The sequence below is a fragment of the Rhodnius prolixus genome, unplaced genomic scaffold, assembly GCF_049639745.1.
Source record: "Rhodnius prolixus isolate KJV_2025 unplaced genomic scaffold, Rpr scaffold_8, whole genome shotgun sequence".
Classification (NCBI taxonomy): Eukaryota; Metazoa; Arthropoda; class Insecta; order Hemiptera; family Reduviidae; genus Rhodnius; species Rhodnius prolixus.
Window position 1 is genome coordinate 28934199 of NW_027411593.1, and position 26708 is coordinate 28960906.

The 26708-nt window shown below is 30.6% G+C and overlaps 3 protein-coding genes across 14 annotated transcripts in view; 2 read left to right on the forward strand and 1 right to left on the reverse strand.

The window, feature by feature from the left end:
- The first annotated feature begins 80 nt into the window (after positions 1-80).
- Idh3a (isocitrate dehydrogenase [NAD] subunit alpha, mitochondrial) lies at positions 81-3109 on the forward strand. The gene is made up of 6 exons (XM_074122221.1): positions 81-123; positions 304-429; positions 1163-1335; positions 1418-1681; positions 1765-2014; positions 2569-3109. Exons 1-6 carry the CDS (start codon positions 97-99, stop codon positions 2794-2796), a joined length of 1068 nt encoding a protein of 355 aa, XP_073978322.1. The 5' UTR covers positions 81-96; the 3' UTR covers positions 2797-3109.
- A 2218-nt stretch (positions 3110-5327) lies between these two features.
- On the forward strand, positions 5328-12774 carry Zpr1 (zinc finger protein Zpr1). 3 transcript variants are annotated; one of them, XM_074122220.1, is made up of 11 exons: positions 5328-5443; positions 5533-5641; positions 6379-6508; positions 6591-6843; positions 6916-7070; positions 7182-7316; positions 8005-8155; positions 9663-9823; positions 10207-10473; positions 11609-11726; positions 12297-12774. In XM_074122220.1, coding segments are annotated over exons 3-11 (1365 nt in total). In that variant the 5' UTR covers positions 5328-5443; positions 5533-5641; positions 6379-6385; the 3' UTR covers positions 12299-12774. The 3 variants fall into 3 exon arrangements, 2 of the variants coding, with proteins under 2 accessions (XP_073978321.1, XP_073978320.1); XR_012456536.1 differs by adding an exon at positions 11999-12083 and having other exon boundaries at positions 5358-5641; XM_074122219.1 differs by having other exon boundaries at positions 5359-5641.
- A 1311-nt stretch (positions 12775-14085) lies between these two features.
- The window catches only part of LOC141451108 (uncharacterized), a 41850-nt gene continuing 29227 nt past the window's right edge, over positions 14086-26708 (reverse strand). For all 10 annotated transcript variants that reach the window (XM_074122209.1, XM_074122213.1, XM_074122211.1 and 7 more), the window contains 4 exons: positions 22103-22346; positions 21834-22015; positions 21638-21742; positions 14086-18276 (listed from right to left, as the gene is read on the reverse strand). In XM_074122209.1, the coding sequence (XP_073978310.1) occupies positions 18207-18276; positions 21638-21742; positions 21834-22015; positions 22103-22346 (601 nt within the window). In that variant the 3' untranslated portion in view covers positions 14086-18206. The remainder of the gene's footprint in view (positions 18277-21637; positions 21743-21833; positions 22016-22102; positions 22347-26708) is intronic.

Below are 26708 nucleotides of genomic sequence, written 5' to 3' on the forward strand. Positions count from 1 at the left end.
ATTCAATAATAAATTCTGAGAAGAAAAAAAATCTTCAATGGCAGTTCGAAGATTTAAATAACCCACACCTACTAAATGCCTGTACGATTTTCTACAATGGCTGCCCACCTAGCTCGTCGATTGGTAATTAGCTTTTGAAATAAATGCTCTGAAAATCTCTTATTTTCATGCCCTTTAATTATTTTAAATTATATCCCTTTACCTTTAATAATATTTCATTTTTTCCTCTTTTGTAATATATCGTTTCAGTAACTATTTTTAGAATGTAAGTACTAATTCTTTGATTCTCATCTAACTTTATAGAACTGCAGCAGTCTTCCTCTAGCTAGAAAACTAAGCACTGGCGTGAGAACTGCAACACTCATACCAGGAGATGGGATTGGGCCTGAAATATCGGCAGCTGTTCAAAAGATTTTTGCGGCTGCAAATGTAAGTTGTCTTTACCTCTAATAGTCCGTAACCGTTGAACTGCAACTGATTGCAAGGCTTATTAACAACTTCGTAGGTACATTATTAAAAATAATAATAACTAAAGAGTATTCCCAATTAATAAGTACAGTTGGTTAAAAAAAGCAAGTTTTTTTTAGTATTCTGAAATAAATACAAGAATGAGACACTCTCTCGGTATATCTCCTGCTCATTTAGGTATTTTTGTATTTCCTGATGGATTTCTTAAAAAACACACATCTGCTCTTTTGCAAGGAACAATCTTCTAAAGAGCCAGTTTAAGTTCGACTTAAATGCTAGCTTGAAAAGTGCATTCCAGAGATTCAAAGATTAATATTACATGCTACAAATTGCCGGTTTTGGTTCTGAAAATTTTCCTTAATATTTTTTGGGGGGACGTAGGTCACACCTACCTCAATCATCATAACATCTGCTTAAGCAATCATTTTTTTTGCAGCTTACTTATATTTATTACTTTTATGATTACTTATATTGAAAAAAAGCTTCCAAAAATGTGTAGAGGTTATTTAATGTTCCGTCTCTTTAGTGTAACATCAATGAACATGTTAGCAATCCTCCCGACGTGCTGACCATCTTGCTTAATTTTATGCAAATCTAGGTTTATAAGTATTAGGTTCATAACCACTATGCTTTCTGCAAAAACTACTTAGTGCTAATAAAAACTTATTAGATTTTTAAAATTCCTTCTTTTAAGGTTCCAGTTGAGTGGGAGGTGGTTGATGTAACGCCCGTTAAAGGACCAGATGGAAAGTTCGGCATTCCACAGGGAGTGATTGATTCAGTTAACAAGAATCAAATTGGTTTAAAAGGACCTTTAATGACACCCGTTGGGAAAGGTCATCGTTCGCTAAATTTAGCTCTTAGAAAGTAATTTATTATTACTATAGGTTTAATTCACATAAATACAAGTGTATTTTAATTTATTATCTGTGTACGTACTTTGTTTCAGAGAATTTAACCTCTACGCAAATGTTAGGCCATGTCGTTCCTTAGAAGGATACCAAACTTTATATGATAATGTAGATGTGGTAACTATAAGAGAAAATACCGAAGGAGAATATTCCGGGATAGAGCACGAAATTGTGGATGGTGTTGTGCAAAGTATTAAGTTGATTACTGAAGAAGCCTCCAGAAGAGTAGCAGAATTTGCTTTCAAATATGCCAAAGAACAAAATAGGAAAAAGGTTACAGCAGTGCATAAAGCTAATATCATGTAAGAAATTATTATCTTTTAAGTGAAGAACGTAAATATAACTTTTACCCTGAAAATGTTTCATTTTGTTTATCAATTTACAGGAGGATGTCCGATGGCCTCTTTTTACGTTGTTGTCGTGAAGCCGCTAAGGAGTTTCCCGAATTAAAGTTTGAAGAAAAATATCTTGATACTGTGTGTTTGTCAATGGTTCAAGATCCTTCACAATACGATGTGCTTGTAATGCCAAACTTGTATGGTGATATTTTATCTGATATGTGTGCTGGATTAGTGGGTGGTCTTGGACTGACCCCTTCTGGGAATGTAGGAATCAATGGAGCGTTATTCGAGTCGGTTAGTATCATTTTTAAAGAAATAATTTCTTTTTTTAGGTTTGTTAAGTACACTAGTGTCAAATAAGTTGTGGACGTACTTTAGTTGCCTCATACTGTATATTATAGTTTTTTGGATTTTACTTTTGAAGTATTTGAACTAAATCATCGTGTGTATCAAACCTTGGACCTTTTCACTCAAATGTTCATATCCCTGATTTGTTACATTTCTGAAGTTCTCGGGTCCAGCAATTCCAATATGATTCTGTCAATTGAAACTCTCTGAATATAAATTTAATTTCGTGGCATGTCTCTGATTAAGAAAATATTAAAAATGTTTTAAGCAGTTTTGGGATAAAATTCACGATTTATCATTTCAAAATTAATTGCAATCTACATAAAAAAAAAAAATCTCCCTAATTTCCGCACTCATTTTAAAACTGTTATCAATCATTACATGCTCATATTATTTGATGAAGGGACCAGGTTATATTTATTTTTAGAAGTAGGAATTATAATGGTACAACTTTATTCATTCTAAGTATGTAATAAATCGCTTATTCAATTTTGTTTAAGGTACACGGTACTGCTCCGGATATAGCTGGCAAAGATCTCGCAAACCCTACAGCACTGTTGCTGTCAGCAGTGATGATGTTACGATATATGGAACTCATGGATCATGCGAGTCGCATTGAAAAGGCTTGTCTAGAGGTTATCAAGGAGGGCAAGTATCGGACGGGAGATTTAGGAGGAAATGCAACTTGTTCGCAGTTTACTAATGAAATTTGTAGCAAATTAGCTTAAAAAATTCCAAAAGTTGTACAATGTAAACTTGCCTTACTTGTGTAACTGTTAGTGCCACTAAAAGAAATGCGAAGTATCGCTCTATTCAGATTGTATCCTTATACGATTGTTGTGTAAAAATTATTTTATCTTGTTTTCCCTTGTAGATATTTAAATAAATATTCCTGCTAGATTTCCTGTAAAACAAAAAATTTTACTCGGAGACGTAAGGTGGTAACATTCAGAAGCTGATAAAGTCCAGTATTTTTTGTACTAGTCACTGAGTGGTTATTTAAAAAGTATTGTAATTTAAAATACAAATATTTAAAAGTGATAGATGGTATTAATTTAAGAGTTGAATATTTATCCCGTGAATTTTATCTTCACAAAATACAGCTAGAAAGATTAAACTTTTTTATTTAATGAGTGGGTCTATTAGACAAAGTACTTGCACTTGTTTATAGTAACACAAATTTTCTTTTATATCAGTAAGGCCCCCATCCTTTGAAATAGTCCTCACCAGACTTGAAGCGATGCACTTGCCCACTTACGTTGTCATTTCTACAACTGTCTTTGGAAAACCATTCAGCCAAAATATATCTTTTATAATTGTCATGTCTCACAAATGCAACCCTGTGTTACATACCAATTTGCATATTGGACAAGGTGCTGAATTTGTAGGAGCTTAGGGATGGAAAAGTATGCAAAATAAAATGCTTTCTTCGTAGGAGCATTATCGCATTTGGCAAATTGTTCCTTAATATTTGGTTTCAAATGTTAACGTTAACCTATAAAAAACCTTAACGTTTCAATACTGGCCTGACATCCTCATGTGCGAATTTAGTGCTCAAAATTCTCTCAAGCCCAATTAGCCGGTTCGTCTGCTAGGTCATCGAAAAGTGAGATGTAAAAAGTTAATTTTCAAGGTCTTAAGTACTATTACGGAGTTTAAAGCTATTATGCTAGCAAACCGCTTGAGAAAATAAAAAATTGACAGTGGAGCAATAACTCTAGGATTAGGATTTTTTTGGCTATTACGCAAACTTGCATTAAAGTAATGTTTTTTGAACACCTACGAAACAATTTAGGTACTTGAGAAAAAACTGTTTAGACAAATTTAAAATAGCTTTAATTTATATAGTACTTATTACAACAGTCTTACATGTTAACGGCACTGTAAGAACACATCTATTAAAACACAAATTTACTAATTACAAAAAGAAGTTTGGCACAAAGCTTTAATATAAAACGTTCCTAATAACAATATTATCAGATAAAGATTAGTAGTTACTCTTACTTAATGTATTCTTAAATGAGATAAAAAGTCATAACAAAATTAAACTAATTAAAAAAGTAACTATAAATAAAATTATTCCCATCAATAGGAGAAACTCAAGGAACAATGTTAACGATAGTTGGCAGTCTTCTTGAAAATACAATTACATCTACTATTAAAAAAAATTAGAAACCAATCATAAAATAATAATATGATTTTCATTGTGCAGTCATTTACCTAAGAACTGAATAAACTTTCACCATAGAACACGTCTCATTTTACCAATACATACTTCAAATACAGAAATGACTCCGTCTCTCAGTTTTTTAGGACTGTAGTTTTCTGACTTCATTTTTAAATTAAAATGGTACCAAAATTTTATTTAAATTTTAAATTAGCCTTAACAAACATAAAAGAAAAGAAGGGCTTTTATGTTACCGCTAAAATATCACACAATATCCAATAACGACCTTAAAACAGTTTCAAACACCAAATCCACAATATTACCACACTCAACCAATTAATTATACTGGCCAAATACTATTTTTTTCATAAAGCAAATGACTAGAACATAAACTTCAACCTTTTGGGTTCTACTTTTTCACAAAGTTGCTAATCTTTCCATTTGGCTAAAATCTGGAATTGTCCTAAAACAAGGTTTCTTCATGTGTGGATGATAACGGCCATTAAAACTTTGCTTGGTTGAAAAACTTCTATTAGATCGTGTAGCGCAAGAATGTGATATAGAATCTGTGCTTTGTGTCACAGCCGTGTATTGATAGGGTTGTGTAACAGTATGCAGTTCTATTTGTTGGCATGATGTATTGTTTAATGATCCGCAATTATACTTTCTCAAAAAACATATTAAAACACCCAACATTAACAATATATACAAAACTCCAAGTATACCGCAAATCATCATGTAGCCATCTAAAGTTTCTAAAGGCACCATTTCGTCTTTAACATCTAAGAATAAATTGCAGAGAAAATAATATATAAATTGCGAAGCACTTCATCTTTGCTCTCACATTTCATTAGCACACATTTTAAACCACAAATATCTGTATAAACTATTAGAGAATAAAAAGAATTTGCTTTAAACAACTCCAAGCAAAAATTAACAGCCGTAAAATTAAGCAACAAAACTACATAATTAAAACCGACATTTTGACTGTTGCCAAAAAGAAAGAAAACATTAGAACAGGCATGACATCTAGTGGGGTAGAATGAAGTTATATGACCAACTTGGATCTAAAAGGAAGCAAGAGATGGCGTAAAAGTCATGTAATCACCTATAACCTACCTTCATTTGTACTGAACAACGTGATCAAGTGATCATGTGTTAAAATATGTGAAATGCAAAACCTATCTGGCCGTCGGGTTATCTGTGATGTATGTAGATAGGGTATTTAACACGAATTAAATGCTGAAAAGTTAGTAGACAGTGAATTGAAACTAGTTGATTGTAACTATTTCTGAAGTTCTAGATCCTAGTTAGTAAAGAACACCTTCTTTATAAAACAGAAAATAACTTTTACATCTGTAGTAGTGGCAGAGCAGAGGAAAAGCAAATTTCTCTTATAAAACCAAGTAAGATTATTATTTCCATGGTATTTTATGTAAGCATTATGTTTTAACTCAATTAAAGCGTTTCATTCGATTCCAAAGGTGCGAATGAACTTACTAGCTTTACTGCCAGCGTTTCATTCGATATCCAAATGTGAATCAGAACTTCGCATTGAACGCGATAGTCTTTTCAATTTCAATTCAGAGACACGCATCGAATTAGATATTACGCAACGAAGGGAAGGAATTAGCATTGAATTCCCACTCGGAGAACCCCTGTACGAATCCAGCTACCAGCCTTTAGATTATTCTTTTTCTTGGAGCCTATTAAAGCTTACTCACTGGTGAAGAACGGTTAATATGTAATGTAACTTCCGGAGGCTGGCAGTACACTGGAAAAACCTCCAGGAACCCATGACTTCTGAAAACGCGCCTTGAATTAAAAAAAGAAAAATACCCATTGTTCAATTGCTCAGATGATAAGTTGGGAAGTCGCCCATTTTTTGAGAAGGGAGGTGAAGTCCAAACAAAAAAAATAAGGTGATGTGACAGAGCGTCATTTTTGACTGCTAAATTTTCTTAACCATTCACTAACTGCTTAGAGATAATAGAGTGTAACTTAAAATTTATTGCTGATTTTAATGTAATTTAGTTATTGAAATAATTACTTCATAATTTCAAAAAGCTATACTTTGAAACACAAAAATATTTGATACGTTAGGCAAAAAGGTAATGATTTTTTACTTTTAAATTCATTTAAGGGCGAAGATGAGTGTAAACTCCGAAAGTGACAATCTATCGAAGAAACCCTTGTTCCGAGATTTGGATCCAGAGGATAAGGAACCTGAATCTACCGAAATAGAAAGTCTGTGTGTTAACTGTGGAAGCAATGTGAGCCAACTCTTTATAAATATTTGCAACTTCACGCTTTTTTTAATAAAGTTTATTTACTTGAATTCCAAAATTGCCTTAGGGGATTACACGCCTTCTTCTTACTCGCATACCACACTTCAAGGAGGTGGTATTAATGTCATTTGACTGTTCTGATTGTGGTTTTTGCAATAATGAAATACAGCCAGGTGGCACTGCAGAAGAGAAAGGTGTTAGAATTACATTAAAAATTACGTCTGTAGATGATCTAAACAGACAGCTTGTTAAATCTGATTATACTTCTATCAGCATTCCACATCTACAATTTGTGATTCCTGCTCAGTCGCAAAAAGGAGGTAATGAACACTTTGTCAGGCGTGAATAAACAAAATCAATTATATTATAATATAGTGTTTTGCTTTTTACAGAGGTAACCACTGTTGAAGGCGTAATTACTAGAGCGATAAATGGACTTAAGCAAGAACAACCCTTAAGAAAAGCCTTCGACAGTGCTCTTGCTAAAAAAATATCAGCTGTAATCAAGCAGTTACGTCAACTAGATGGAACCACACCTTTTACCATTGTAGTTATTTTATATAAGTACCATTTTAGCAAGATTTCTGTTTAGTTACATTCACAAAATATTGATACTACTTAATGCAGTATTTGTTACTTTTATTTAATTTGAGTTTAGATTTTAGAAGATATTAGTGGAAACACCTTTGTAGAAAATCCATACGCCCCATCAACTGATCCATCTTGTAAAACTGAATTCTTTGACAGGACAAAAGAGGATGATCACAAATTAGGCATTTACACCTTAGAAGAAGTGAGTATTCCTACAAAACTATTTTGTAATAAAATAAGGTATCGGGCACTTTAGCGTTATAGGATAAATTAGTTTAAATTTATTGAATGGCAGTTTAAAGAAAAGGTGATACTTATTGAAATAGTTAAAAAGATGTGATACGTTAACTAGATTCGTTAAATTTTCTCTGCAGAAAACCTTAAACTTTATGTACTTATGTATCTTCCCAAAATGCCTAATATTTTGCTTATCCTGCCGTTAATCCAAATCCTACTTGAAGTATTGTTTTTGTGTGTGTTTCTTTTACCATCCTTCGTGATACCCAAACCATCTCCATCCTCTGTAATCTTTCCGGATCCATTGTTTTCACTTACCCGTGCCATCGTGGTAGATCAGTTCTATGGATCAGTCTCTTTCTTATTTCAGTATTTTTAATTTGTTCTGCTTCGAGTACTTAGCAGATCTTCGAAAAAGACTAAGAATCTCTTGCGCTATCTTTTGTTCATAACTAGGTTTTTGCCCTGTTAAATTAAAATGTAACTAAAAAATACTTGATTTTTCATGTTAATAATTAATATTATCATTGGTCGTACCATTTTTATAAATTGTACAAGCGTAAAATTTTAAAACAGTTAAATTTTCTACTTTATTTAAATCATAAACTTATTTGCACTTGATCTTAGTTATTTTATTATCAGTATATTTTTAGATAAAAAATGAAAACGGAGCAGATAAGAAAGAAGACGTTGACAGTATAGTCGAAAAAACAGAAGATCTAGATTTGGCTGGTGAAATATTAACATTTAATACCAATTGCCCATCTTGCGGCAGTCCTTGTGATACAAATATGAAAGTAATTGGTAGGTTTCTCAGGTTGATATTATAATAATATTAATAATAATAATAGTGATTCAATAAGAAGCCGATTTACATGGCAATCTGCAAAGGCCAGGAAGCCAAAAAAAAAAGAGACAAAAAAATTAATAACAATAATAGTAATGAAGATTTTGTCAATTAATTTGACAGAAATTTATATTTAGCGATGTACATATCTCTTACTTTCGTAAAAAGCTAGTTTTTTTTTTGTTGTAAAAATGACAAACATACTCATGCCATATTAAATCACATACACAACATTTGACGTGAACAGTCACACTACTCTCTACTGTGTAGATCCTAACTCATAAACTTTCTTAAGCTCCTAATGTTTAAATAATATTTACTTCTTATAAAATTTTATTGTAGTTTTGTTTGAAAACCGTAAATTACGTTGAAATGGCACCTTACAGGGAAGAATACCCTAGCAAGTCCCTGAAATCTGCCCCCAAAACTAATTTTCCTCAAAAAGGAAATGATTAAAGAAAAGTTAAACTGGCGTATTTTAAAGATTTTGCACTACTGCTTCTTCTTCGTTATTGTTTTAACTTTTTAGTCCAAGGATTTTGGTAATAATTTTAATATTTATATTAAAAATTATTTGCTTTTTGTTATATATTATTCTGTTTTATTCATATTTTATTTTGTTTCCTACGTTTCGGCACACAGGATCTCATGAGTAGGTCTATATAATTTTTATTTTTATTTATTTTGAAATAACCTAAAAGCATAAAAAGTAATTTTGCTCCTTTTTTCACTAAAATTTAAAGTTATGATTGTAAATAAGTATAGAGTTCAAAATTATATACATATTTAATTTCGTAAGGATTATTGTACTTACGTTTTCATTTGTTTAATATTGAAATACTATTGTTACTTTTCGTCTTATTTGTTTTTGTAGAGGTTAACATCTGTATATGGAAGTTTACAGAAAATCTAGGGAACCATACCTCATATGCAACATATGTAACTCTCCTAAATAAGTGATAGGTCAAAGTAGTCGCATTTTAAAGGAAATTTTCCGTAGTACTACACAGATATCCGGGCTTAAATAAGTTTAAACGATTTGTTTACAAATAAGCAAAAATTGATACATATTTAAATAGTATATATTTTGTGTGCAATACATAAATCAAAATCATTTAAAAGGAGCATATCTTTTTGCTAACTCACTTTAAAGATCTGAATATTCGTGACTCCAACTTCTCTGCTGTTGTTTATATCAGTAGCACGGAAGTTGGTCCCTCTGTTGAAAGATGCTTTATCTAATGGTAATCTTAAAAAAAGTGGTAGTAACACCGGGCTTACGTTTACACCTAGCAGGCTGCTGTGCTGCCCGTTAAAGAATCCAATTAGGGGAGTCTGATCTGTTCAGAGATCTAAATCAGCTATGTCTAGTATGTTTTTAATAAAGTCTAATTATATACTTGAATAGAAAGTTATATTTTAATACAGCAAAATAAAAAAATTAATTTTTCTTCGTTTTCTCAGATATTCCACATTTCAAGGAAGTTGTTATTATGGCGACAACTTGTGATTATTGTGGACATAGAACTAACGAAGTTAAGTCAGCTGGTGGTGTTGAGCCACAAGGAATTAGAATTGAATTAACTATCAGAGGAAGAGAAGATTTTTCGAGGGATATTCTTAAGGTATTAATTTTACTTTATTTGAAAATGTGACAAGGACACAGTTATGGATAACATTGTTGAATGTATCCTTCGAAGTACGAATGATTAATGTATTTCACTATACTTTGTACTGTAGTATACTTGTTGACCCAGACAAACATAGTGGGACGGAATCATAAGTGACGTCGAATTCTCTTTAGTTAATATATCTCTAATATATCCTGATGCTTAATATTCTCTGACGATGAATGAAAGCCCGAAACCGGCAATGCTTGCTACAACGGATAAAACCCTATGATTTTACCAATTTCCTTACTCAATTAGAATCCCTCTTGTTATGTTTCTATGATAGTTTTCGTTAGAAATTTCTTACTAATACTAATAATGAAATATTTCCCTTACAGTCGGAAACTTGTAGTTTAGAAATACCTGAACTTGAATTGGAAGGAGGACCTCATATACTTTGCGGAAAATTCACCACAGTAGAAGGTCTGTTACAAGATATAGTGAAAGGTTTGGGAGGTAGTGGAGGTAATTTATTCAACGTTTTCGGTGACAGTCGAAGAGGTAAAAGGATAGAAAGCGTATTGTCTGGATTAGCAGATGTACTTTCCTGCGAACGACAAGTTACTCTAATTCTTAATGATCCAGCTGGTAACAGTTTTGTACAGGTATGTTTGATAAATGGTACAAATTTTCCAAAATTTGAATCATTCACACTTGAACAAATAACCAATTATAAGGGTTCTAAAATCATCCATCTGTCTTGCCCTTTGTTTAGTTTTCTAGTCAGAAGTTCAACTCACATACATCAATAAGTTCCGTTTTCCTTACGTATTGTACAGTAATGTATTAAGGGAGAATCATTCAGAGGTACAAATTTACAAAAGAAATCAATTTTGATACAACCATCATCAACAAAATCTGTGTTTGACTAGCTCTTAAAACAATGTAGAGTTTTTAAACAATTCTATTGTTACATTTAAAATAAATAGCACTACATAGGAACGAAAAGCATAAATAACTGGATACGGTGTGGAGCCCAGGCGCAGTAGTGCCTTAAATTTTTTCTACTCACAAGTATTTCCCAGCCCACTGGCGGGTAATAGGATTTGACCTAGAGAACACTATCCGAGCCCTGTAAAGCCCTGAAAATGTTAACGCGGCTTAATAAATGAAGTAACGCTGAATCTAATTTAACCTATTTTGACTGTTTAGATTCAATAGTTTTGTAACCTAGTGGTGAGAAAAGCATTGCGATTATGTCAACTTTCAATTTAAATTTTTCAGAAATATCCATTTTGAGATCTAAGACCAAAAAGTTCTTTAATTTTATTTTAATTTTGTTGACTCTATTGATAACAATTTAAAAAAACGACCTACAATAGCGATTTTTTATTATTAATTTGTTAATTAAAAAATTCTTGATAAAGCAACTCCATTCGTGTACTTTTAGTATTTCGTGTCAGACAACTCTATCCATTCCATCACCAGAAGTGAGTTACAGAACGTAGACCCTCATAAAAAAAAATTATGATTATTACCATGGATTTCCACGCGAGAGTTTAGTGTACTTAATTGGCTTTCCCTTATGTAATTGCTGTAAGACCAATAAGTTGGGGGGGGGGGGGATTTTTAAAATACGTTAACATCTAGAACATTAAATAGAAGTTGTAAATTCTAAGTTTGAAACAGATTGGTTAAGCAGAAGTGAGAATAAAAAAATATTTTTTATTTGATTTTATTTTTTTTAAATTTTATTCACTGAAATGATAGTTTTTTGTTCATGATGAATATTAATTTTAGAGATTCTCGGATGAAGATGGTGCCTTGAAAATTTCTCATTTTAATAGAACATTTGATCAAAATGAAATATTAGGTCTTAATGACATGAAGACCGAAAATTATGAAATAAATGAAACTTGTGAGTAATCAGGAAATAATATTTGACTGTTATTACTTGCTTTATTCCAGCAAAGTATACGTTCGTACTATTACTGTAGTGCATTAAAATAATATGTATGAGTTAACATATAGTTCACTGCACTAATCGATCAATTCCACTTTTTGAAATATCTTAGATTTAATCTCAAAGCACTGGCTTCCGTCATTATAAATATCCCAAAAATAAAGATTAACACCATTAAACGACAAAAAAATTTTGGCCATTAAATGATTTTAAATAATTTATTTCAGAAAACATTCTGATTAACTCAGTGATCTAATGTGGATCGGTGCAATAATTCAACTCAAATTCAGTAGCAGGCGCTGATTAATAACGGTAAATTTGTTTGAATTTTTATTATAAACGGAATTTTAAAATACAATGTACATTATTTCATCGCATTTCTCCACTTTTCGTTTTATGTAGTTAATCCAGTTGTGCAGTGAACGGCTCATTTAGTGTCTTCCTACTTATAGCACTGTTGCTCAATACAAGAAATTCCTTATGTTTCTTTATTATACTGATTTATTTAACGTTCTTCTATTGCAGAAAATTGTAAAGGGGTTGAATACTACATCTATGAGATCACAAAATAATGTTTTTAGTTTAACGTAAGGATTTTAAATGGTAAGAAATTGTCTCAATTGAAGAGTAGAACAATTACGATTAACTTTAAGAAATTAATTCCAAATATTTCTTGATTTTATGCCAAATTGTTTTAAGAATTCATTTATTGATAAGTTTATATATTATATTTACGTACATATTATGCATAGGTATTATTTTTCTTCTACAGCTTCCAGATAAGATTTCCTTTTTTTGAAGTTAACTTTTGTGTTCGAAAGTTTATCTTGTCAAAATTTCATGAATAATATATCTTTTATACTTTTTCTGTGTTTGTTTTGAAATGTAATTCAGTAACTATGGACTTCCAATATGTTTTGCATAAACTTTAAAAGTTATACAATTTACACAAAAAAATAATGTGATTAGAAATTTCAACAGAGAATAAAATAAAATGAAAATATTTATTGTACTTATTTGCAAAACCCTTGATTATTTATGTTGAGGTCTTATCAAATTTTTGGAATTGTTTTTTCATTGGCAAACTAATTCTGAAAACACTTTGTAATACGAATAAACCCTAGTGTGAACCCATACAATTTTTCTCTTGCCTGTCTTCACGGATTTTTTCCTTTAAACTTTTAATTTGAAAGAATAAAAGAGCATGACTTCACAGTATCTTTAAAATAACCAGCCACTATTACTGTAACTCTTCAAATCTTAGTAATTGAAAGCCTTAGAAAATTAGGTCCGATCTTCATGTTGGAATCCAGTATACACTAACTACTCAGCTAATCATTTTCCGGGATTTTTCTATTATGTTTAGTATAGTATATTTTAATTATATTAATTTTATCTACTATAAACATAAATTGGGGTGTTCGGGAAGAAAAGACGGACAAACGAACTGCCTCTACACAAAGCGAGCGCATCCTTGTCCATTCCATTAGTTATATATGAATTATATTGTATAAATAGCAAATTTCAAGAACAGAGGCAGGAATAGATCACTGATGAGAAGCTACGATTGCTAAGTGCTGAAGTCGAGAATTATCCGCGGCACGTATCTGTGATTATAGGTATTAAAGGTTAGTCATACGCATCTTAACCATGAGTAAAACCAGGCGCCTAACCTCTTTCCAGATTGGTAAAAGACCAATATGTTCTTGTTGCCGAGAAAGGCTCACCCGAAGCACTCGTACTGGAAGGCGTCACGCATTGCGATCTCAATAAGGTAGGCCTGCCTTGTTACACGCCGCTATTCTGCTAAAAGATTCTCCTTTTGTAAGAACTAGCTGCTTAATTTAAAAGAACTACATATGTTATTTGCCATAATATTTCTACATTTACCTAATTTTATTTTACCATTAATAAAATCGTGCCATGGCGAGGGATGACAGTTGTTTCGCAACATTTAGTTCTTTTGTATGAAATTTATTAAATGACGAACTCAGTACCACTGTCTATTTCCTCATAAATTTAACTGAATCGTGCAAATGACTATCTTATTTTGCCTAATTTTTTTTAAAACATTTCTAGTATTGCTTTGCTAATCGATGTACATACACTGAACTATTAATGCAGTGCACATCATTCTTTCATATCAAATCAGAGCCTTCACTTGAAAGAATTATTCTTTTTATTTTTAATATCAATGTAGTTTTCGTTACATTCGATTTTATCTACTGGAATCATGCTCGAGTCTTTTCAAAGCTTGGAAATAACGTGAACACGCAGGATTAAAAAACCAGAGGTAAAAATAAACAAAAAGCTCTTTGCTACAATTTTCGTAGCCATTGCCACTTTTAATTTTATTGGGTAGTTTAACGAAGTTATCTTTAATGCATGAAAATACAGTACAGGAAAGCTGGGCCAAGTTATAAAAAGTATTAAATTTTTTTTCTCATTAACAACGAATTATAATTGCCCTTAGATTGCCACGTAATTATAGTTGAACTTCAAAAAATATAAATTAATTAAAGAAAATGATTAAAATAAAAAAAAAAATTTTTTTTGAAAGAACTAAGAACGTAAAGGATTTGAAATACATTCTATATTATATGGGACACATCATGTGTTATGTACATATTTACATGTACGTATACATTATTTTAATTTACATACGACAATCGCATAAAAACATTAAATATTTATAATTATATACATCAGCAATTTGTTATATTGTTTTGCTGGACCTATAATAAAGTTTAAAAATGGAATGGTTGCCCAAAAACACGCACAAAAAATCAAATTATAAATAAATGAACATTTAAGGTGTATATTGGATAGCTGTTTAAATATAAAATTTCGTAAATGAAGCTCTTGGATTAATGTAAAAATAAGAAGAAAAATACAAATAAATTACACAGCCAATTTAAATTACTTTGTCAGAAAGTGGGTAAACTTAAAAATTAGGATAAATATTATGATTATCATGATATAATAATGTTCATGAAATGAGTGAAAAAACAGAATGTATAATGGCAGTTAAAAATTAACCACAAAAAAGTTTTATGATTTTTATAATATAACGTAGGGTTTGTTTATTACTTTGATAATAAACTCCTTTGTAAATGAAGAATTTTCTTGTTATATTGATAAGTGACTTCTTTTGATTTTAATTGTGATGTAACAAAGATAAATATAATAAAATATGCATTTTAGTTTATTTAATTCAACTTTTGGAACCACACAAAATCCAAAAATAAACTTTTAAACGAGTTCGGAGGCTACAACTTCGTTTTGCAAATGCATTATCTTTGTTACAACGAACTTCTTGACAAATAAAAGAACGTTTACAAAAATGAAAAATTGTACATCACTCAGAGCGACAGTGTGTACTAACAAATTTTGCTAATACACTCGCTCTTATTTTAAACTAAACACTGGAGAAATTTTCTATACAGGGCGTCAAAAGTACTTATTCAAAGATTAGAGCCACCTAAAAAGTAAATGTTTTTTTAAAAAAATTCTGTGAGGTTGAAGTTTTTAAAAAGATTTACAAGTAAAAGTTAACGCCCTGAAGTTGTGTAGTTGAAGAAAAAAACTAACAATACAAATGAAAAATGCATTGAAGCATTAAGGCTTCTTTTATTTTCTCCTCTTATAGCTTTGCCTACTCTTTATTACCATTAGAATTTTTCTGCTGAAAGAGGTAATTAATTATTCTTCCGTATTTCAAACTTTCAGTGTCCTACGATACTTTTTCTCTACAATATTTTTAAATAAAGCTATGTACAAAACAAATCGAAATCAGGCTTTTATGTCAATAAATTCAAATGAAGCCTCTTATTGTAAAAGAAAAGCCAAATAATTGTTTTATCTATATTGAAAAATAGTAGGTTCTGATTTAAAAATTGATATTCAAAATAGTTAAACAAACTTAATCAGTGTACATTTTCTTTATTTATTTATCTAATAATTGGAATCAGTATTTTGGAAAAATAATTATAAAAACACAATTCGTTCGAGTAGTAAATTTAACAACAATTGATGGCGCTAATGACCACAGACGTCGATGCGCCAAAAAAAATGAAATAAAATGCCTTCGAAATCATACGATTTTCTTTTAAGATTAAAATTAAATCAGGATATAAAAAATCGTATTTTATAATGGATGTACAACCAAACTATATAAACATTTATTATATAAAACATTTCTTTAATTTATTTTCACTTCCAGCAGTAAATATTCCGTTTGTTCTTCTAATGGTTTTAATAATTTTTGGATGAGTATTTTTCTTTAGATATTCCTTCATAAGTTATTTCTTTCCCTTTTACTTGGAGAAAGATAAGGGTAATTTATAAGTATCAATAAAAGAACAAAAAGGATTACTTTCACTTCTGTTAAAAGTTTCATGCGTTTAATTTAATTCATGGAGATATAATTTAAAATATTTAATTTATACAAATCAAAGGGATTTAATAATTAAAAGCTAAATTGTTCAAATTGTCACTCAAGTAATACATTAAACCAGTTGTATCCACGATTGTATTTACTGGGATCACAAAACAAACAAGTAAAATTAGTAATGTAGAAAAGGAAAAAAAAAAAAAAAAAACCTAAGGCACGACTTAAGGCTTAAGAAATTGATCTTTTATAAAAAATTATTTCTTACTAAAAACGTAAAGAATTAATTTATATATATTGTGTTGTAAAGATGAGTTAAACGCACAATGACTCGATATAGCGTTCATTTTTTCCGTCAAGACATTAATTTTATCTATCTTTTTCTTTATGTTTTTAAACAATGTGACATTTAAAGCTTTTTCTTTCAAAAGTTGTAGCCTTTGATCAACTTGCTGAACCTAAGTCTTAATAAAGGAAGGCATGCTTTGTTGGAGGGGAAAATAAATAAATAAAATAGTGATACTGATATACAATATACATGGTTGCTGAGGTGACTAAAGAAGATTAAGTTTTTTCAGTTGATGAGCAACTCAGCAAGTAAGCAAGCAAATAGAATCATTACTATTTAGGTCATCTAAGACTAGAAGATGGATTATGGACTAAGTTTTCAAACCGTGAATTATGATCATCACATCAGAATCATCAACAAAAGACAAAATAGAATTCATTATGCCTAGCAAAACGGTAGTAAAGTAACCTAAAAATTGAATAGTCAATTTTCCAATTAGGTGTGGCGTCTACTTTACAACAGAAACATAAAGATCTGAGTACCAAGTAAGAATTACAACTTAATAATATGTGTAATAGTTAATAATAGATGACTCATATAAAGTCAAAACGAACTGAAAATGACTTAAGTAATAGAATACACCATATTTAAAAAAAAATTAAAATCGTTAAGTGAGTTAATAAAATTTGCTTTTGTTTTTTCACAATTTTTTAAAATTAAATTTAGCCATTATGGTGATTGTTTTATTCTTTGTTATTATTAGCCTATTTCTTGATATTTAAACAGTTATTAAAGAATGTTCTAAAATAATATTTTCTTCTTATGAAGAGTAAGAAAAAATAAACAAAAAATAAAGCGATAATTTATTTTATTTGATAAGCGATAATTTTATTTAGTTTATTACTCGTATTAAGACGGATTTTAAAAGCTGCTTTGGGAGGACTACATACGCAGTGAATATTGATTATTTTTCCTAAATTAAATAATATATTTAATTTTAAGTGATCCCTTGAAACAAAAACAAAAAAAAAAAAGGAAAAATAATACAAAAATTTAGTTCAGAACTCATATTAGTCGGGCATTTTAATCAAAAGCAGGCTTCAGAGGTCTAAACTCGCGGAGAATAATGATTAATTTGTCCAAATTTAATAGCTTGTGTAATTTGAGTGATCCCTTAAAAAAAAGAAAAGAACTTATGATATGAATTAAAAAATATATATATATTATATTCATACATCTCATCAGAAAATATTTTTGAAGATAGCACGGAAAATTTATTGATTAGAGAGAACATTCTCCTATGCATACCTTACTCCACAGTAAAGAAAAAAAATCATCGCAATAATTATCTTCTTTTTTTTTTATACACCTAAAGTTTTGTCTTCATAATTTTAAATTCATATACCTTAAACTTTATATTTAACTAACAGGAACAATCTTTAAATTAAATTAATTTTTGTTAAACAAAAAAAAAAAACTACAGAATATATATATATATATATTTTACACGTTTACATTTTTGTCTTATTGTTTAAAACTGAGGAAAACAAAACGATTCTTCGGGCACAGTCACAATAAAAGTGAATAATGTTAAATGAAACAAACGACACTAAAAACTGAGGGCGAACTACTACCAGTAGTGTGTGAACCTGGAATCAGGTGGCCAAGCGACGCTGTGCTGTTTATTGCACGAACTACAATCTTGTTCTGTCGTGGTGGCCGGCCAGCAACCTGGATTGCTGACCGCAGCGTACTCCTAGCTTATCCTTTGCCTTTTTGGTGCACTCTCCCCATTATTTCCTTGCGCATGCCTTTCCATTACATATCTGTAAACAAAAATAACATATAAATAGTAAATATATAATATATATTAGACAATAGAATTACGTAACAAATCATTATTTACATAATACAAAATTAAATAGATAAACTAAAGAATTAGTTTGATGAGCTCAAGGATCAGTTAGTTTCTAATAAGTTCTGACAACACATCGATAGAACCTAAAGTTGATTATTTTTTTTGTAAGAATTCAAGCATTCATCAAACTCCAAGCATAAAAAATATTTATGGTTTTCAATTCAATAATTTCACACTTTGTGGTAAATGTTTGTCAAATGAAATTTTCCAACGTTACGATATATGTGTGTTTGTCTTCTTCAGTGCTGTATTGTGTTTGTTGAGCACTGCAGGAATTATATACTTCTTATTAAATTTATTATAAATTCCAGAGGTCAACTATTAAACACATTCATCCTGTCCAACTTTTTGAAAAAAAAAAAAAAAACTGTGAACACCATTTTTTAAGAGCTACACATAATAACAAATAAAGTAAAAATATTTGAGATCAAATACAACTGCAGAGGAAAGATTTTATCCAATTTACAATTATGTACATCATTTTAGATATTTTTTAAAACTAGTCTTTGTAATGTATAACCAAGATATAGTAGCACTTTTGATAGGAAACGTAACATAGCTCCCAATAAAACATTTCCCATTAAAAAGGGTAAATACAAAAACAAAGGCGCCACAGTAGCCGAGCGGGTTAAGAGGCGAGACCTGCAAAGCTAATATGCATTGTGGTACTGGGTTCGATTCCCGGACTTAGGCCTTGGATTTTATTTAATGGTTAAATGAAAAATAGTAAAGTATGTTTGCTAGTCGCCTCCGTCCACGACACCTGATTGGTAGTTGGACGTTAAGCCCCGCCTGAAAAAGTAGGCGATTACTTTACTACTTTACTAATACAAAAACAAAAAACTGATAAACCAATTAAAAAAAAAAAAAAGAGAGAGAAAGAAATTGCTTGAAAATAAAAAATATCACTGACTTGGGATAGAAAATCCCAAGTCGAATTTTCTGGTATGCTTAGATTCTCAAAGTACTTTGTCTCCACGCATAAATATCCTCAAAATTCGTCACTGAGCACATACAACATAGCCTCAAAATTCACTTTCTTTTTTGTTTAAAATCATCTTCCAGAGATCACACATAATGCAAATATCACTAAGAATCTGACGCACTCCCAATGCTAAGAGAAGGTTGTATAAGATTACTGTTGTTTTCATACAATCATAAATAATGTAATGATTCGCACACTAGTTACCACTGCATCCTTAGTTTAGTAGTTTCAGTACTCACATAATATTTTTATAGATCAGTACATTCGCGTACCCCTTAAAAAACAAAATGTTGAATTCAGATTTCGGGATAAGTATTAAGCGAAAACGAGTAGAAATATTTTGTTATATTATAATAAACTTGTACATAATAGTAAAATCCTTACAAAACATGAACATTACAAAAACAGTTTTGAAGTGACAACAGTAACAATCAGCAAGAATAAAAAGTAACTGACCTATATTAATATTATAATTATTGACACAAATAGTATTTAAGCAAAACAAAACGCCACGTTCAATGAATTATCAATAATTAAAAAAAAATATATACAGACAGAATGCAGTTGCAGAATTTGTGATAATTCGAATCACGACAGTAATTTTAAAAGTAATCTTCTAACCTTTATTGTTTACTTGAAAATATTTGTTTATAAGTTACAAATACTTTATCACTTTTTGTAAAAAAACAATAATATGCATAATTACAAACTAGAAGTTAACCACTCAATTCGAAAATTACGATACCACAGCTTCATGTTTTAAAATAGCCTCATAAATCGACACGGAATAATCGCAAGATTTATTACAAGAGGAACACATTGGCACACCAATTGTAATTAATGGCTGCAATTTAAATGTAATAAAAGCGAACTGATTTAAATTTCCTTAGCTTTGGTTCGACGAGATAGATACATTATACATATTCATTTGCCAACTAAAATATGGACCACCTTACTTCAGATTAAGTAAGATGAGAAGATTAAATTTCTTTACAATCAAAAAAACGTTTATAAACTCTTATTAAATAAGAAGAAAACAAACAAATAGATAAATTGCTTACATGCCCCACGAAAGTCAAGCGGGCTCGAAAGCTAATATGTATTCTGGTTCTGGGTTCGATTCCCCGTTTAGGCCCTTGGATTTTATTATATGGTTAATATAAACTATCTTCCTCCGACCAAGACACCTACCTATTCAGTAGTAGGACATAAAACCCATCTTAAAAAAATAGGTTTTACTTTTAATTTTAATTAATAAATTGCTTGACCGCTTTGATAAGTTTTTTAAAGCTTTTTTTTTTTAAAAAAAAAAGGGGGAAGACTAGTTGGTTTTCAAAAGCATTAAATTTGCAATATTTTTATATTAAATAAATTGTCCTTAAAATTTTGGACGTTTTACAATTACTCTATATTTAACGTATGTGATGACACTGTTTGAAATAACCAATTATATTAATTTTGGCACAATTGTAGTCAAATTCAATTTGGAGTCTGATGCACCAATTATGAAAACCTAACTGTCTTTGCTGGTCATTTTCGTTGTAGAGGACTATCCGGAGGGTATCCTGGGGCCAATCTCCTCTTCAGTCAATTCAAACCAAGGATTAGAGGGGAAAAAAATGTATTTATACATAAATGAATGGAACAGGTATTAAATACGTCCATTTTTTTCTGAAATTGTTGGATATTGCACAAGTTTTTCTATAATAAAAAAAATCAAAATCTTATTCAATATTTACTCCTTTTCGGTAAGTTTTTCAGCTTCTGTGTTGAGGGACTTTTTTTAAGCACAAGTTTCCTAAACAAAGAATGGGAATGTTTGAAAGGATTGGCAATTATCTAACATTTCAACAGAAACTTTTAATGCTAAAATCGGCACTCCGTTTGCTGGCATCGTCACCTAATACTCCTCTTAAATAAGACGAAAACGAAACTTGACACGTTAAAATAAAGTAATGTAGGAGAGCTGAAAAGCACTAATTCAGATAGGCTTCTCTTTTACGCCATTTTCTGTAATTATAAAATGCATTTTCGCTTTCTATAACGAAGCTGAGATGTTAGTTGCAACGAACCTTGAATATAAAATTTCAAACCGAAGTGCTTTAAAAAACTGTTCATCTACCTTGAGACTTAGGCGAATCTTTTGAAATATTTGCATAAAACTTAATACTGTTACCTTAGCTATTAAATGTATTCGTATATCTGTATAATAATAAATATAAATATCAGAAAATAATAATTTTAAAAAAATTGAGAATCTGCTATTGTAAAATACTATTCTTACCTTAATTGTGGCATATACTGCATTACGTCTTTCAATTGAATTAAAGGAAGAGTTTCAGTCAGTGTTTTACACTTATTGTTTTCCCTCAGTACTGTTTTTTGCTGTCTGTAAACAAAATGGGAAATTTAATAAAAAACAAAAACAAAAAACATTTTAAATAACTATAAAACAATATTTACTAACAAAAGAAACTTACAAATTGCCTGAATATAAGTTGACTTGAAGAACATTTTGTAATACTTCATTACATTTAGCAATACTGACTTGTGGGAAAAAATGTTCCATTAAGTCACTTACTGTCATTAGAAGTTCAGAATACATGTATGGTTTAGCATTTATGCAAGGCACCATTTTGCCTTGAACAAGCGCTTTCTGCATCTAAAAAAATTAAAATACATTCTAAGTAATGAGCTAATCGTTAATAATAATATTAATAAATCAAGAAATGAAAAAATAGGAAATTACCCTGAATGGTATATGATTGCTACTTTGCTGCGTGGTGACTTCAGCAATGGGTATAAGTTTACTAAGAATTAGACCATTGACTTTAGTTGGTTGTTGTCCACTTGATTGTTGTTGCTGCTGCATAGAATGCCTAGATGGTTGTTGAGAACTTTGTTGCTTAGCACCATTTAATATTAAAGATCTTTGCGGGGAATGAGGAGGCGATGATAAGTCTATAACTTCTGAACTCGAGTTGTTGTAGTACCTGACAATACGCAAGGTTTAATAGGTGAATTAATTCTGAACTTAATTTTCATCAAGATACGATGATTTAATAATATTGGATAAACGTTTCTAAATAAAATAAAAAAACTTTTGGTAAATAACGTTACGTTCAAAGGACTATCGGACGGATCGCACACAACACATTATTACACAGTATAGAAATAATAATTCTGGACTTAGTCCATTCGCCTGGTTGAAAGCCCGCATGATTGTTGCCGCATAAATAAAATGCCCGGATGGTTGTATAGAAATTTTTTGCTCAGCGGTGAGTGAGGAGGCGACGATAATAATTAAAACTGTCCGGTAGGACAGTTGTATTAAGGTTAGTAATAATAGTAATAATAATATAATAATAATAATACAATAATCGAAGTGGTTATTAAAGAAACAAGCATTTTTAGAACAATAAACAATAGCATATAATCATGGACTCAAGATCCGCCGCCTCGGTATTTAAGTTGGTTATAGACATCAAAATTTCTTAAAAGATTGAAAACAGCTCAACTAGATGATCAAATAACGAAGTGCTCATCGGATTACGAAAGAAATATGTCAATTTAAACTCAGCCACTAGCGAATATATATTAAAAACAACTCTTTAATCACTTCATTATACAAGGATCATACTCTAGAACCGATAAGAACAATGCCACCATCCTTACTAAAGCTGGTAGATATTTAGGAAATACTCACCCCTTTTAACTCTGTACAGCTATTTCTAGAAAATAATGGGATTTCCGTCAGTTGTACGTAGACTTAAAAGATAGCGCATAGCATTGGTCGAAGTGCTTGCTGAAGAAGAAATTTTCAGCAAAATGGAAAAATAGGCGGTGAAAGTTGTCACAAAGAAATGCCCAGTTGTAGTTAGATTAGGGCAGGGAGACTCGTTCCCTCTTGTTCTCTTTAATTGGTTCAGGAGACGGTTTTGAGAAAAATATCTATACAAATCCGGGAGGAAATGAATACAAATTATTCTCCCAATATCTCCTTTATGCACAAATAGCGAGGTCTGCAGGAGGGTTCTAATCAGGATTAGAAGTACGACGGCTTTGGACTCCAGTTAGACAAAGATAAAACTCAGTGGTCAGAAGATGAAGAAGGTACTGGAATCTACAGCTAGGAAAAAATAGTTACTACTTAGAAAATGACAAGTGGGTTCAAGAACCTGGAATTACTACTCAATAGAAAAAATGAAGTCAGCCTTGACAATAATTTGTCCAGAAGTGGAAAAGTGACCTTGAACCATTTTAAGATCTGTTTTTTTTTTCTTTGTTTTCTTTGGCGCAATCGGTTGTTTCTAGGACCTCTCAGGACCACTTTGATTAATCTTTAGTCCAATCACATTATTTTTTTAAAAAAAAGAAAGGTTTTTAAACGATATTGTCAATTTCTCTTACTTTATAATAAAGAAAAGATTGCTATAAAATAAAGATTTGAGAAAGAGATTATTAACTGAAAAGTTTATGCCTTTTTTAGCCAAGGTGGACTGAAAAATCAATATATCTCAAATCCTTTTTCCAGCAAAATGATTCAAATTAAGAAGTAGCTTTCTAAATTAATGAAAATTATTAGAGCCGTATTCGTGAAAATGTCTAGAAATCAAAAACGCTAGTCCCCTCTGTACAGTTTCACTTTCTGGCATCCGACTTTGAATAATAATGGGGTCTTTACCTTAATATTATACGGGTTGAAGATGTACCTTATACTGAATTGGCACTTTAGAAGGACTGCTTTTTAAGGCAGCAAGTTTCTTAAGAATAGCTTCATAAATAAATTTTCCTGAGAATTAGTATCAACTTAAAAAGGATGATATTTTATTAAAAACATAGTATTCGAACTATAAAAAAGATATAGTTTGTGGCGATTTAACAAAAAAATCGTTGAGAACTGAGAGTGAGAGATATAAATTAAAGCCACAATTCCGATCAACCTACTTAGTGTCAGGACGAACAATAGTATTCAACGGGTACCAAGTTTAAGAATTCTTTGTTTTTTTTCATGTTTAACAAATTTTGTTCATCCAAATCGACAGATTCTGAGAACATTCACCATTTTCTTTTATTTTCTTAATCTATTTACAACATACATTTATTCCTCTATTAAGTAATTATATATTATAATATTACGATATTTACGTTTAGTGTATTCTAAAACTTGATTTTTCGTTCCTAGCAATAAGAAAAAGTGAAAAAAAAAAAAAAAAAAACAGCTCAGCAACACAATTTCAGTATCAAAAATAGGGCATTTTGGGATTTAGGGATTAAAGAGCAATTATTTTGTTTGAGAGCAGATATAATTTCGTTCGGTAATAGAACTTGCACCAACATTTAAAGTACCTCTCACTTACATCTCAATATGAAATCAATGTTCATGAAAAAATAAATGCATCGTAACACGTAAATTATGTTCTCAAGATAAATAAAAAAATCATTGAAACTCTAAAAAAAAATTGCAGAAAAACAACTCAAAATCTTATACTGTAAAGTTATTTGCTCACTTTTTAAAACAGATTAATTTCTTATCTGAAATCGTAACAAAATTTCATTGTCTTTAAAAGGTTGAAGATCTGTATTTTGTACTGAAATAGCACTTTAAAAAGAGTGGTGTGTTCAACTAATTGACATTCATGATCTGCCCGAAATTTAGTCATTCACTTATTCAAGTTCCCAGCGAATGGTCATGCATGTGAGCATAAACTAAGTAAGTAAGTAAGTCAAAAAAGAAATCAAATTAAGTCCAAACGTTTTCGTTTAGGGATTAATATAAAACTTGCCCTACGTTTCTGGGCCAAATCATTAACTGATACTTTGAATGTTCTATTTTATTAACTTTTTTTTCGACCACGTATCTTCTCAACTAAATACGCTACCTGTTTTGATTTTAACATTTATCTAGGAGATTTTCCCTTAAAATAATCATTCTAGTAGGACCTTAACAAAAAGTTTTCTTTAAAAGTACATTTCAATATAATTTGTGGAATAATTTATGATCTATTTAAATAAATAAAAAGTTTAAATTCAATTATGAAAGCAAACGGTATGCGTAAGTGCGAATTTGGATTCCGAGTATATGACTTTTTATTAAAAAGCAAATGCTTACATCAACTTTTATTAAACTTTCAACTGCATAGGCATTTTCTCACAAAAACGTCTTTTTTGTACCAGGTGAGTTTTCTGAAAACGGTTTTCAACCATTTGTTAATATGGCATGTTGTTTTAGTGTGGCCTAAGTTGTTGCGCCTCAATAATAATAGCATACTACTGGGTAAACTGTCACAAGAGAGCTGTGTGTATCGCCTCTTATCTTACGCGTTATCGAATCTCAATTTTGGGGAGGGATTGATTGATCTGCCTCAGTATGTACCAAGTAACCCATTGAACTGATCATTTACGTATATCTACGAAGGTAGTCTACTAGATATATGCCAATAAATAAAAGTGTAAAGCAAAAAAAAATTCATTTATCCAAACCTAACAAACTAACGTTCAACGAGGGCGAAGTATTCGAAAATACATCCAAAATCGTGCACGCCATTTCTTCGGCCATCCCTAACAAGTTACAAGAACAAACGAGCATGACATGCGTGACAAATTGTTTACGAATTAACAACACTGAAAAGGCCAGTTAGACAACTAGACCGAGAAATAAATTTGTATTGTTAAATATTACTAATATTGACGATAAACGTAACAATTACTCTTTAAAAAAAACTTCATGAAGTACGCAAAAGATGATGCCTCCGAAAACATTATTTGTCCACTGCCTTGTTTAAACAACTAATGAACTTAATAAAGAAAGCCTTTGTTATGGATAAATACGTGGTCAGTAAAGATTTTGAAATAAAGTCTTTATTCATTTATAATTACTTGTTTTCATCATTAAAAAACAGTACAAAATAACATTCATACAAAGTAATAAACGTCTTAAATATAACAAAAATTAAAAACTTAAATACACATACCATTTTATAAACATAAAATTATTTACTATCTTCGTTATATTAGTATTTATTATAACCAAAAACAAATAAATAAATTAACTTTCTAGTTCACTTTTAAGGCAACATTTGCAGGTGCCATCTGGAGATAATTGCGCAAACGATCTAATGATGAGTTTAATAACTGAATAAACACTTCACCCAATAACTAAGAGTTGACAGAGCAAGCTAAAAGCAGTAGATCTTTCAGATCAAGGCAGGTCCTATTTAATACCAACTTTCCAAAAATACCATTTACAGAAATAGTAATGGAAAAGGAGGAGCTTCTTACAGCTTACTGTCCGGTGATGGGCAGTGCTATTTGTAACGAGAGAACAATGTCCGGAGGCCGGTAGTGCATTGAAA

What these genes read in the sequence shown, in the direction of transcription:
- Idh3a (XM_074122221.1), top strand. Translation starts at nt 97, where the DNA reads ATGGCTGCCCACCTAGCTCGTCGATTG. An exon ending in CCCACCTAGCTCGTCGATTG is followed by an intron (nt 124 to 303) that starts GTAATTAGCTTT and finishes CTAACTTTATAG; the next exon opens with AACTGCAGCAGTCTTCCTCT. An exon ending in AGATTTTTGCGGCTGCAAAT is followed by an intron (nt 430 to 1,162) that starts GTAAGTTGTCTT and finishes CCTTCTTTTAAG; the next exon opens with GTTCCAGTTGAGTGGGAGGT.
- Zpr1 (XM_074122220.1), top strand. Translation starts at nt 6,386, where the DNA reads ATGAGTGTAAACTCCGAAAGTGACAATCTATCGAAGAAACCCTTGTTC. An exon ending in TGCTCAGTCGCAAAAAGGAG is followed by an intron (nt 6,844 to 6,915) that starts GTAATGAACACT and finishes TGCTTTTTACAG; the next exon opens with AGGTAACCACTGTTGAAGGC. An exon ending in GAACCACACCTTTTACCATT is followed by an intron (nt 7,071 to 7,181) that starts GTAGTTATTTTA and finishes ATTTGAGTTTAG; the next exon opens with ATTTTAGAAGATATTAGTGG.